Consider the following 12,281-nt stretch of genomic DNA (forward strand, 5'->3'; position numbering starts at 1 on the left):
TTTTTCAAAGAGATGTCATTAATTACAAAGCTATAACTTCTATATATCTTAAAAAAAAAAAACAACCCTCTTCACTTGGGGGCTACATGCTGTCACTCAGAGTTCTCCTTTTTAATTAAGTGTTAAAAATTTCTAATCTGATAGATGTTGTATCCTCAGAAAAAAAAATCCATCAAGTGAGAATTTACTTAAAACCAGAAACATCTGTTTAAAAATGTGTGCTGATCATTACCAGGAGAGACACAGCTGTTTTGCTCTACTCTTTGTCATTTATCATTACTCAAATATGCTTCATCCAGATTTATTTTTTTTTCAGACTAAAATATGTGTACCTAAAGTGCTAGGCAAAGAGCAGTGGCTACATACAATGGCCATCTGTGCATAATTTTCTGCTGTCTCCTCGTTCCTTGTATGAGCGTGCAGTAGCAGAAGAGCTTCCCCTCACCTCCAGAGTGGGCTCTGGCCATTCTGGGGGAAAGGTTTGCACAGGAGCTCAGAAGGTGCAACATCCTGCCTGTAGCTGAAGCCTGTAGGGGCTTCCATGTGTGGAGAGGCAGAAAGAAAATTCAGTTTGTCCCTGGCAGGATCTTGCCCGTGGAGAGGGTGCCCCCCTGTCTTCTCTTGACTCCAGATGTTTATGGAAGCTCAGAACGTGCAGGGACAACTTTCTTTTAGATAAGCTTTAGGGTGAGCTAGGATGGATACTTCTCTTCCTCTCTGTTACTGGGCTGCAGGTTCTGAAGGCTGGAGAACAGAATACCTTGATGTTTGGAGCCTGCAACTTGCCACTGAGATGTCCTGGAGTAACAGGAGGTGCCCCGGGAGCAAAGGTGATCCTGGTCCTCACCCAGGATGAGACTTGGTGGCTCCAGCTGACCCCTGTAATGTGTACACAGTGTGTGTCTATAGGCATGCAGATACGTGGCTCAGACTTGTAAAAAATGGAGGATGATAATGTAGGGAAACTTAGCACCACCTGAAGTCTCAGCAGTGCATACGCACACAGGCACTAACAGATGTGAGTTCAGTATCCTCGTGATACAGGGCTGGGTAAGCACTCACAAAAGCCCAAAAGGCAAAGCAAAAAAGTGCCTGTGCTAGTGGTAGAAGTCCTGTCCTGCAGTGGAGCCAGCAGGGCTGCTGAGATCTGTAGTGCCTGTCGAAGCCAGAAGTGCACTAAGTGTGGATCACTGGGATGGTAACATGGAATATCCAGCCTCCAGCTGAACATGTGTTTGTAGTATATGCATGCAGTATGGAACCTCTTGCACATCCTTTCCCCTTCAGGCAGCTCACAGGGAAAGGAAAGATTTCAGCTGTGATCCCTGCTGCTTAGACTCTCCTTACTCCTGGGCTGCAGCAGGGAGGCAAGGATACAGTAAATCCCCAGTTCCCAGCCTCCTTGCAGGCTGGGGAGAGCTGGTGAGCCCTTACCTGCAGGCTGTGGTGGCACAAGTCCTCTCACAGAGCCTTGGCCTATGGCACCTACAAAGGGCCACGATTCTCTGCTTGCTGGTTATCTTCTCCAGGCTGATGTGAGAAGTAATAACGTTTCACGTAAAAGGGCAGGGGAGTGTGTTGCAGTTGGGCTGTTTAACTACTTGCAAAAACTTTTGAAGGACTCTCAGTGGAGAAAATTCACCAAAGGAAAGAATACAGAGTGGACGTGAAATTAGTGTTTTAATTGTAAAGCTTATTGCTTCAATTTTAAGATGAGTAAGTCTGTCTCAGGGCTCCTATTTCTACTGTCCTTGTTTCTTTTCTTTCAAAGCATCAGCTTGGCATTTCTTAGAGGTCTCCCAGCTATTTTCAAGTGTGGTTTTATACTGGAAGAGGATTTCTAAGAATCTCACTTCCCCACCATTGCATACTGTCAGGCTGCTTGATGGTAATAGGTGCTTAGCATTTTAGTATTTTATTTAATTGTAGAATCAGTGTTGAGCCAGAAGAGTGAGCTGCGTGTTCTGCAGGCTTGCTCATCACCATCAATAGGATTCATAAGCAAGTTCTGACTTCAGAGCTTTCTCCTTTGCAGTGCATTAACCCAAAAGTGATAGCTTTGCTTCGAGGCTCTCAGACATGCTTTGTGTTGGGAGTGAAGCAGGGAAACAGCTTTTCTTTCTTCTTTCCACCCCCTGTAAACAGAGCAGATTTGTTGAAACCCGTTAGATTCATTAAATGTCAAACTAGTTTGGCATTCACTTTTACAGCAGAAATCATCTTCCTAAAAATTTTAGGAAGATGTGTCTTTCTGCCTTTTTTATTTTCTTTGAGTTAATATATATTTGTAATCTGTGTCTTAAAAATTTTTACTTCTGAATACAAATCAGATCGCATCTGGGCCAACAGATATACTCGACCCATAAATCTTCCTAAAATAGCCAATACCTTCTAAATTACTTGTCATGACATTATCCTTATTGATTAAATTTTAACTGTAAGATGGTGATGGATGAACTGCAAGACTTGGTGTATAAAGTAATAGTGCTGGCTGCTTGTGGTTTGTGATAGTGTACTTGATGTTAATTTTTAATCTGTTTTCCTTTCCATTGTAGCCCATCCCTGCCCGCTCTGGATTGGCAGCTGCCATCTCACTCAGGACCTTATGAACTACGCATCGAAGTGCAGCCGAAATCCCACCACCGAGCACATTACGAGACAGAAGGCAGTCGAGGGGCTGTGAAAGCATCTGCGGGGGGCCACCCCATTGTGCAGGTACCAAACTGTGCATCGAGCAGTGCAGCTTGTTTATCTCAGTGCTCTGTGGTGAGCACCGTTTCTTCTCTAAAACCAAAAAGTAATGGGAGATTTTTCCTGTCCTCAGAAATTCCTGCATGTAACCGCTCCTTAGACTGCATTTTAAACTGGGTGGACCAAACCTTTGGTGAAAATAATGCAAGAGCAATGTGAATACAGGGTGGATTGCTGCTCTGTCTGTTTAGGGCTCAGCGAGTGTTCAGCTGTTCAGTGGTGACCATGGACCTATTTGTGCAGTCAAACTCCAGGCATGCAGTTTATACTGAAATCAGCTGGGGACGTGTCTCAGTACATTTAGTCCTTAACTGGCAGTTGGATCTAATCAGAACTGTGAATGCATGTTGGAGTGCAGAGCTGTAGCAGTGATGTAGAAGTATGTTACTGGTTTGGATGTTGCAGTGAGTTCTGAGCAAGGGCTTTTAGAGTTTCTTCTGTTCAGTTTCTAAAACCCTTCCAGCTGCTCTGGAAAGTATCTGAGATCTGAATCTAGTTTCATGAATTCCACCAAACTCTTTAGTTACTCTGTATAAAGCATTTAATTTAATAATACTCTAAACTGACCCTTAATTTGTTTATATGAGTAGTCTCATTCATTTTTAAAGGGCTTTGCTCAGGAGTAGGAAGAACAAGATTTGGTTGTTTAAAACAAAAAAAGAAAAAGTAGTGGGAGAGAGTGGGAGACGGTGCCTGTCCCTCCTCAGCTGCTGCTTTCTCACCCAGCAGTTAATCTCCCAGTGCTACCCATCAGGGCTGTGCCCCTCTGTGCAGCACAGCCCAGGTTTCATTGCTGCCTGGATGCCACAGGACCCGTGGATGCCAGGGCACTGCTGCCACGCTCGCACAGCTTGGGCTTGTGCCACAAGCCGTGCTGCGGGAGCAGTGGCTTGTTGAAAGCCCAGATGGCTCGAGATGATGTACGGACCACACGTGCAGGGCTGTGCATGTTTGTTTATTTGCTGTAAGCCCCTGTTAGCAAACACGTCTGTGGAAGGAACGGTGGGAGGCTGGGATGACGCTGAGCAGAGAATGCTGCTGTGTAAGTATGTGCTGCTGCCACAGCTGGAAAAGGAAAGTGAGGGGAGGTGTCGGCAGCAAACACCCTTTAGCTCTGCCAGAACTTGTCAGTGACATGGGATTATGGAAGCTGTCTGCTGGAAGTTGAAAGGTTTTAGCAGAACATTTGTGAATGATATTAAAGAGGGGCATGTGGCAGACATGCTTGTTTACAATTAATGCCTACTCTGTTTGTGGCTTGATGCAAGGAAATGCAAATGGGGAGGTATCAATTTGCAATGGCCAGCTTGGCACTTAAAGTTTCTTACGTGCATTTTGGAAAGACTGAATGTGATGCCAACATTTAATTGCACTAAATGTGTCCAGACATTTCCCCTCTCATGCCCTGTCCCGGTCTGTCAGGAGGGAGCTTGCTGCTTACAAACACAAACAAGTGTCAGAAGAGAGGAGAGGAGAAGAGAGGAGCGGAAATTATGGAAAGCCATGAAGGGAGAGAGGAGGAAACAGACAGTCCCAGCCCTGTCAATTGGCTCTACCAGCTTAATAAGGATTAATGTATTTTTCAGTCCCTTTATTACAACCCAAACATCCATTTCTCCAAAAAGAACAGAAACATAAAGAGATGCAGAAAAAGCTTTTCTGTGCTGACATTGCCATCATGGCCAGTTATCTGTTTGAGGAAATGCATAGAAGCTCTGATTTAGACCAGAGTTGAATAGATGGATGGATTAAAAGTACTTCCAAAAAGAAAGGAAGTGTTTATAAATAATTTTTGTAAGACAAAGTACTGACAAATAAAGTACTGACAAACAAAGAAGTACTGAAAAACAAATGTATAAATAAATGGAAGAGAAGGAAATCTAGGGAGTATTTTCTGTTAAATTGGTGACTGGCACAACCTGAAAAATGCATCTCAGAAGCATCAAGAAGTTTCCAGATGTTGCAGCTGTTTGGATCAGGTTTGATTCATCCCACTGGGTTACACAGAAAGGAGCCCAAGTTTTGAAGTTCAAACCCAGATGTAAACTCAAACAGAATCTAAGTGTCTTCAGGAGAGAGATTTTGGATCAAGATTTTCAGTCTTTAATATTTCTGGTGTTTTCTATTCTGTTGACTCAGGAAAAAACGCTCATAAAACTGCCTTGACCTGGTGTACTGACCTTTTCTGTTACATTTTTCCTATGTTGACAGTCAGGTCTTTCTTATGTTGGTACTTTGGGGAAACTTGATTTCATTCTGCTGTTGTTAAAGCTCTTCCCCCTTTATCTTCAACAAGAAGAGAATATGGATGAGATCTCCCTCCTCTCTGTTTTTCTCTCTTTGTTTCAAACCCACTCTTGTCGGCATCTTGCTTCCCAAAGTAGGAGATGTTCTCACATTAATACCTCCACAAATCTGTTGGGCATGCTAAGGCAGAGGAGAAGTAAATCCAAAAACATCCACTGTTCATGGCATGGCTCCCAAGCAAAATTGCCAGGAGGTTGCCTTCTCTGCAGCCAGAGCAGGATTATCTATTTTTCCCAGGCAACATTAGTTTCCTTGCTGCTGATCCATCTCTTCTTTTAGGAGGTGGAATGTCTGAGGATCAAAGGTTTCTGAGGCAAGCCTGCTGGATGAGGAGACCAGTAACATAAGAGGACAGGAGTCTCATGGGTATGACACAAAGCCCAAGCTTGGGGGCCAATTTTTTCTTGGCTCCTCCACTCTGGTGACTTTTCTGTGTAGCTGGAGAGGGCCCCATGTGCAGCTGAGGAGCTGGCACTGTGCTCAATGCCACCGCTGTATGAGATTGCCTTTCTCTCCCAAACCTGAGCACAGGGAGGGGCAGGCAGAGCCGAGCACGCCAGGCTGCCTGAGGAGCTCATGCTGACCCATGCAAAGGCAAGCCTGGTGCGTGCTGGGGGCTGCCTGTGGCAGCAGTCGTGTTTACCACTTGCTCCTTATCATCTCTGAATCATGTATGGGACTTGCTCGCTGGAAGCTCCCACGTGCCATCTCCCAGGCGTATTTCAGCCAGCAGGATTTCCTGTGGATTTCCTTCTGTGGAATGGCAGCACCTTCCCCACTGTACTTAGGAATGATATGGTTTGGAGTGCTTCAAGTTGCCTGTGAAGGCTCATGAGCCTGGTAACACAATATTCTTCTCTCTCACATTTTGCTTTTGCCTGTTTGGGTGTTTGGCTGCCATGGCAGCTCCAAGCTATCGCTGTTCCTGATTGCTAAACGTTTGGAGAGTGGGATGAGCCGGCGCGCCTGGCGAGCTAAAAATGCCGCAGAGGATTGGCAAGCGCGTGGTGCTGGGGAGTGGTGCTGGTGAGCTCACGGCTGGCACTGGCTTTCACCCCTTGGCTTGGCGAAGTATTTTGCGAGTTGCTGTTGCCTTTGGTGATTTTAGACTGGAGTGCTCCCACCTCTGAGTCAGAACAGGGACGGTGCCCTGGCTGGCACCAGGCATTGGGAAGGTGCATATTGTGTCAGGTGACCATTAAACCTCAGACCACTCTGAGGAGCAAAATCCTGTCTATTACCATCCTGCTGTCACCTACTCCTTCTCAAGAGTTCGTGGCTTGGGTGAGGATTTTTCAAACAAAGCAAAATGGAGTGAATGAGTCAGGAAATTCACAGCATTACATAGCTACAGACACATTTTAAGTGAGGTGAATTTAATTCAAGGGGTTTACATCCAGAACACCTTTAAAATGTCCTCCGTTTGGACCTATCTCACAATTCTTCATTTTGAGAGTAGTGGTGAGGAGTTGCACAAGATGGGGTTTGCATTCCAGCCAGTAATGGCTCTGTTTCAGGTGCAGGTAAGTAATCCAGCAGATAAAACTTTGGGCTCCCCAGGGAGGGATGGCACCAGATTATATTATTATCATGGTCTGTAGATATTCTAATTAATAACTCATCTTAGAAATAAGTCAAGCACTTTGACTACCTGAGATGGAATTTTTACAAGCAGGGTGTGGTGTATCTATGAGATAAAATCCAAATACTCAGGAATGTTTAATTAAAGGGCATGATGTACTCCCATAGAAGATTGTACTCAATGGTGAAAGAAAATATTCAAATGCACGGAGTAGTCTAGTAAGCACTTTTAAAAGCCATGAATATTATTAAACTTTTTGACACAAAATATGCCATGAATTCTCTTCAAGATCACTCCTGACATGAAGTAGATAAATTGGTTAGAAAAAGGAAAGAAAATGAGTTGTAGGGGTTTTCCTTTTTATCTAAGTAACCAGTACTATCCAGAATTTGTTTTCCTCTTGAAAAATTAAGTTATTATGGAATATGCAGTGAATGCTGCCTTGCCTTTCACTGTACCTCTTAGAGGGAGGGGATAGAGGTTGTGTTTGGCTCCCGTGCTCCAACACAAAATTTCATCTGAGCCTCTGCAGAGCTGAATAGTCAGAACTCCCTTATTTTACAGGCAAAACACAATGATTTGTCTGCTGATTTACATAGTCAAAATGTTGTTTATGCTAGGAGATTTGCTCAAGAATCAGCTGTGTCCTTTCTTGACAAGATCTCAAGTAGGCATTTCAGGTCTGATTTTCAAAGGCCTTGAGGCATACACTGGGATTTTTAAATCCCCTTATGACTAAGAAGTGTCAGACTCTCCTCTATGGCAATCACTGCCTTGGTATTTTTTGTGCATCTCCACATCATCATAATTAGGCACCAACATGCCCCTGAGTGATTTGTGCACCTCAGCAACACATGGAGTATCTTACTGTTTTCTTCCCGTGGATCATTTGGTTTTGTTGCTTTCGGTTAACAAGCACAAAGTCCCAGTGCAGGTGCTGGCCACCATAGGTATCTGCCAGAGCCCTTTCATCTTCTGACCTATAAGAAATGAATACCTTTTGCAAACCCCTTGGGGAATAGAAAGCCTGTTGACAAAGAAGTGTAACTTCAGGAGCCATCACACTCTGATCAGCACCTCTCACGCCCCTGGCTTCACACACAGCTGCATGAGGTCAGACAGTCCTGTGATAACCACAAGGCTAGATGGGAACAAGAGAGAGCTGAAGAGCTAAAGGAAAAGACTGGAAAGAGGTGTTCACCAGTGATGATAGAAAGAAGATGAAGGTATAAGGAAGGCAAGAGGAAGGCTCTTCCAGACAGAGCAGACCAAGTTCTTTGAAGCAATGCTGTGGTGCTGCACAGCAAGAGTGAACCCATGGCGAGTCCCATTATATGGGACCTGCAGTGTGCTCATAAGTGCTTTTCTTGGTAGGGGTCCCCACTGCTGCAAGTTTGTTTTAAACAACAGAACTGCCACCATTGCTGAGTGAGTCAAGGGAATTAGAAAAAATAGTCCCTTGTGGGTCCAGCTCATGGCCATCTGACACCTGAGCAAGAAGAGAGGATGTGGAAAAAATAGTGTTAGCTGTTTCCCCCTTCCCTCTTTGAGTATATCAGGGCAGACCAGAGGGCATATTCTTGTTAGTAAGCAGTGATTCAACTCATCATGCCACAGTGGACTTCCTCTCTGTGCTGCTCTTAGCTGCTTTTTAGAAGGCAGCATCACCCTTTTGTTCAGATGGAAATATAATCCTTCCTTATGGTGGGCATATAAGACATTGGCAAGCACCTGTTAGCCAGGTTGCAATTAATAGTGCAAAGCCATACAATCACACAACAAACCAGACAGGGAACCTGCACTTTATAGCCTTGTTTTAGACAGCCGGTACTTCTTAAGAGTAAATCTGAGCTAAATAGCTTTCTCACTTCTTGCTAAAGCAAAACCTCAAACTAGCAGACAGATAATCAAAACTGAAAAGTAGAATGATTTGGCAGATGTTTTAAGGCTGCTATTGCTTCTATAAATCCAGCAAATGGAAGAATGCCCATTGAAAGCTTTTCATCACAGTTGTTGGGTGTTTTTTTTATTAGGAGCGTGTATTTTGGAAAGGAAAAAGTTTCTCATTTTTGGGGTTCACATGAAGTTGGTCCTACGGAGTAGCTCCACAAGCACAGCTGTATCACTAGCTTGTGGCCTCCCTGAGGAGGGGTAAGTCCAGAAGGGAGCCATCCTGGAAAGTGTGCAGCTGTCAGCTGGAGAAGATTTCATGACCCTGAAAATGCAACTTCAGTTCTGATTTATGAGCCATCCTGGGGACAGGCCTCTGCTGTTTGGTGCAACAGCCCTTTACAAATGAAAAATGAAGTTTCCATCAGCCAGTGCTTGGGGGATGCACTCTGCTCTCTGTTAAAAATGATACCTCGCCCACGCTCAGCATGATGGACGCCACAGTACATATCCCGGCTGTTAGGATGCTGAGATGTTCAATCTGGCTTTCCAGCCTGAAGGCTTCAGCCCTAGGTTTGCCTTCAGTTTGGACTCAGTGGCTGCAGGCAAAGCAGAAGTTGGTTATGGCCTTGAGGGACGAGAGGATGGAAAGCCTTCACCTTCCTCTGCTGGTGCTGTCTCCATTCCCTTGGGAAAGGGGGTGATGACATCAGGTCCCAGATGTCCTTTTCATTGGCCTCTCCTGGTTTCCTTTCTGTCTTCTTCTTTGCAATGAGGGAGTCAGTGGCATTGCAGCCACTGTGTGGGCTATCTTCTAGCTGGCCTCTGGGGGCAGTTGATATGGCAAAGACATTCTAGATTAGAGGGAAAGCAGAGGAATCATCTTTACCTCCAGCACTGCTCACAGAGCTTCTGCTGGAGGTAAAGATGACACCTTTCTGCTTCCCTTGTCAGTCTGTTTTTGGTAACCAGCAGTACATGGACCCTGAGTGTCTACAGCCAGTGTGATAGAAGTCTCTGCAAGTTCAAGAAAGGCAAAACATAAGTGTAGTAGTCCTCTCTGATTCCTCTCTGATTTACTTTTCCTCAGGTCTTGTGCTGCATCCTTTTTAACTCAGTGAACTCTTTTCATTGTGGACAGAGGGTTTTTTCTGCATGTGGTCTAAAAGGACAATTCATCATAATTTTGGAAGTGTAAAAATGGGCATTACTACTTTTCAGGGAGGAATCAGGACTCATCCTTGACTGTTAGATTGTGATACCTTTTCTTGCCCATTCCATCCTTTTAGTATTGCATCACTTCTGCTAAAAGTTGCAGATGCCATGTTTCTTGTGCTGTCACACAATCAGAAGGCAGAGATTACCAGTAGTGCTAGAAATGGCTACCCAGTTATCTAAGGAAAAATACAACCTGGGTAGATCTTTTGCTTGCAGACCTCAAAGTAAAAAAACAAAACAAAACAAAACAAAACAAACCCACCCAAACTCAAACCAAATTGCATTCAAAGCCATATTGGGGAACTCCTGAAGTCAGACAGCTTAGTCTGCTTAATTTAAGCACATGCTTAGGGCTTTGCTGATTCTTAGTTTAGCCATTTTTGAGAAAATAAGATTGGATAGGTGAGCTGTTGACAAGTGGATTTAAAATAGCTTTTCATGGAGGTTCAGGTGATATGTGAGGCTGTGGTCTGGGCATGAACCACAGTTGTCACTTGATGTAGTTTTGGTTGCAAGTTGAGAAGACCTACACCAAAGTTACCAATCAGCAAATCTGCTCCAGACTTGCCAGATTATTGCACGTTAACATGTACCCGAAATCTGAAATGAAACACAGTTAAAATTAAAATGCAGCTTTACCAGAAGCCAGATGCTTCATTATGAGCTGAGCTAACCTACCTGCCAAATACTGCTAACCTGCATGAGGCAGGCAATTAATTTTTTACAAGTCTGCTTTGGGAACTAGACATCTGTCCCCTGTTCCTAAAAGTAATATCTCAGGGCAAATGATTTTTTTTTTTCTTGGTACTCCAAATTACATAAAACATATATAATGAAAATTATATTACCTGCATTCTGTATCAAGATATTCTGGGGTTCAGTTCATATTTCAGATCCCTTTCACACCAACCTAACTACAATGGAATTTCTGGTTTTATATTTTCTAATTTTTATATGTAAGAAGAGTAAAAAATTACATCAATAACACAGTTGTGACCTAGAATATCAGCATATATGGTTATAATATAGATTTTCCATTTTAATTAGTCATTATTTCAAGTAACAGGCTGAATCAGTGGAAAATATGGTGTCCAATTACTCAGTTGCTCTCTCAAAGTACATTGCATCTTCCTTTATGAGCAGGGGTTTATAATTTCTTTCCTTCTGAAGAATAGCTTGAGATCTACTTTGATACATGCCATGAAAGGGAGATGATCCATTACAGCATCTGCTGTATACATACACGGAAATAAAATTTATTGTATGCTGTCAGTGCAGTGAAATCAAATAAACTTTCTCCTCCCTCCACATTTTTAAGAAATAATTTAGTGGGAGTTGCATATTTTCAATGAAACAGTTGAAACATGCTAGTGATCAGTTTACTTACACATGGTAAAAATAATACAGGTTGCAGACAGATTTGTAATGCACTTTTTGAACACCTGTTTTTAATGTTTCAATACCCAGTAAAGTAGAGGAACTCCTGCTTTTGGTTTGCATGCAGACGTTATGCACACTGGGATTTAAAAGTCTGCTGCCTAGGTTTCAAATGCAATAAACAGTGCTTGCAGGCACAGTGTGGGTACATTTTGGGGAGTTACAGACTCTGCAGTCTCCCTCAATGAGTTTTGTTCTTTGGGACACTGATAGCGTGGTGTTACGGTCAAATGTGAATCCTGGTGAAAACCCACAGTCCTCCCGAGAAAGAGAACGGCTTTCTTGCCACTTTCAATCCTGCTAATTTAGAAATACTGCTGGTCCAGTTCAGTGTAATGAGAGGGGGAATAAATGTTTGAGAGGTGGAGCAAAGTGATCTGTTACAGTGAAACCAAGTACTTAAATACACCCTTAAACTTTCATAAAGTTGGATTAAATGTTGAATACGTACTTAAGCTTTTTATCAATCAAGAATACATTGATTGGCAGTTAATTGTGCAATGTTTTGCCACTCAGGTTACTCAGCTGCAATATCTGGAGTAAGACACTTTTGCTGCCTTGCTGCAGATGTTAAAAGAGATTGGGTGTCAGGTGTGTGTGTGTGGGGCTGCGAACTGCCCAAAAATAGCATGATAAAGGGGAGCAAGTTACAGTAGCTGCATTTTGTGCTTGCAGGCCTCTCTGCTGCTTTTCAGAAGACCTACTAGGTTTTCCCTCTTAAAAATCGGATGCTTTTTGGGCATTAGTTGCAGATTCCCTGTATATTGCTACTTCCTTTTGATAGTTTTCGGGTGAATGCTACTAACTGGATCCTCCTTTTTCTCTGTCTTCAGTCTCTGTGGTTTTGGGAACCCTCAGGATGACTGCCTCTTGTTTTTGCTCTGCCACCATTGTGCCTGTCCACATCTAATGGCCATGAAGTCTCTGAAGCTTATACAGGATGTCTTGATAGCAAGTCAGGCGTGATGATACTGGAGCCAAGCTCTCCATCACTGTGCAAAATCTTCTCCTTACTTTCCTCTGTCTTTGGGCAAACTGTACCTTTCTTCCTTGCATCTGAGTCTGCAATTTAGACTGTTCAGTGAAGTCTACTCTA

The 12,281-nt window shown here is 43.5% G+C and overlaps 1 protein-coding gene across 6 annotated transcripts in view; it reads left to right on the forward strand.

Moving 5' to 3' along the window:
* Nucleotides 1–12,281, forward strand: part of NFATC1 (nuclear factor of activated T cells 1) — a 110,618-nt gene that overhangs the window by 16,968 nt on the left and 81,369 nt on the right. For all 6 annotated transcript variants that reach the window (XM_039712260.1, XM_039712263.1, XM_039712262.1 and 3 more), the window contains exon 3: nt 2,556–2,715. In XM_039712260.1, the coding sequence (XP_039568194.1) occupies nt 2,556–2,715 (160 nt within the window). The remainder of the gene's footprint in view (nt 1–2,555; nt 2,716–12,281) is intronic.

This window comes from Passer montanus, unplaced genomic scaffold, assembly GCF_014805655.1.
Source record: "Passer montanus isolate IOZ18808 unplaced genomic scaffold, ASM1480565v1 scaffold26, whole genome shotgun sequence".
NCBI lineage: Eukaryota > Metazoa > Chordata > Aves > Passeriformes > Passeridae > Passer > Passer montanus.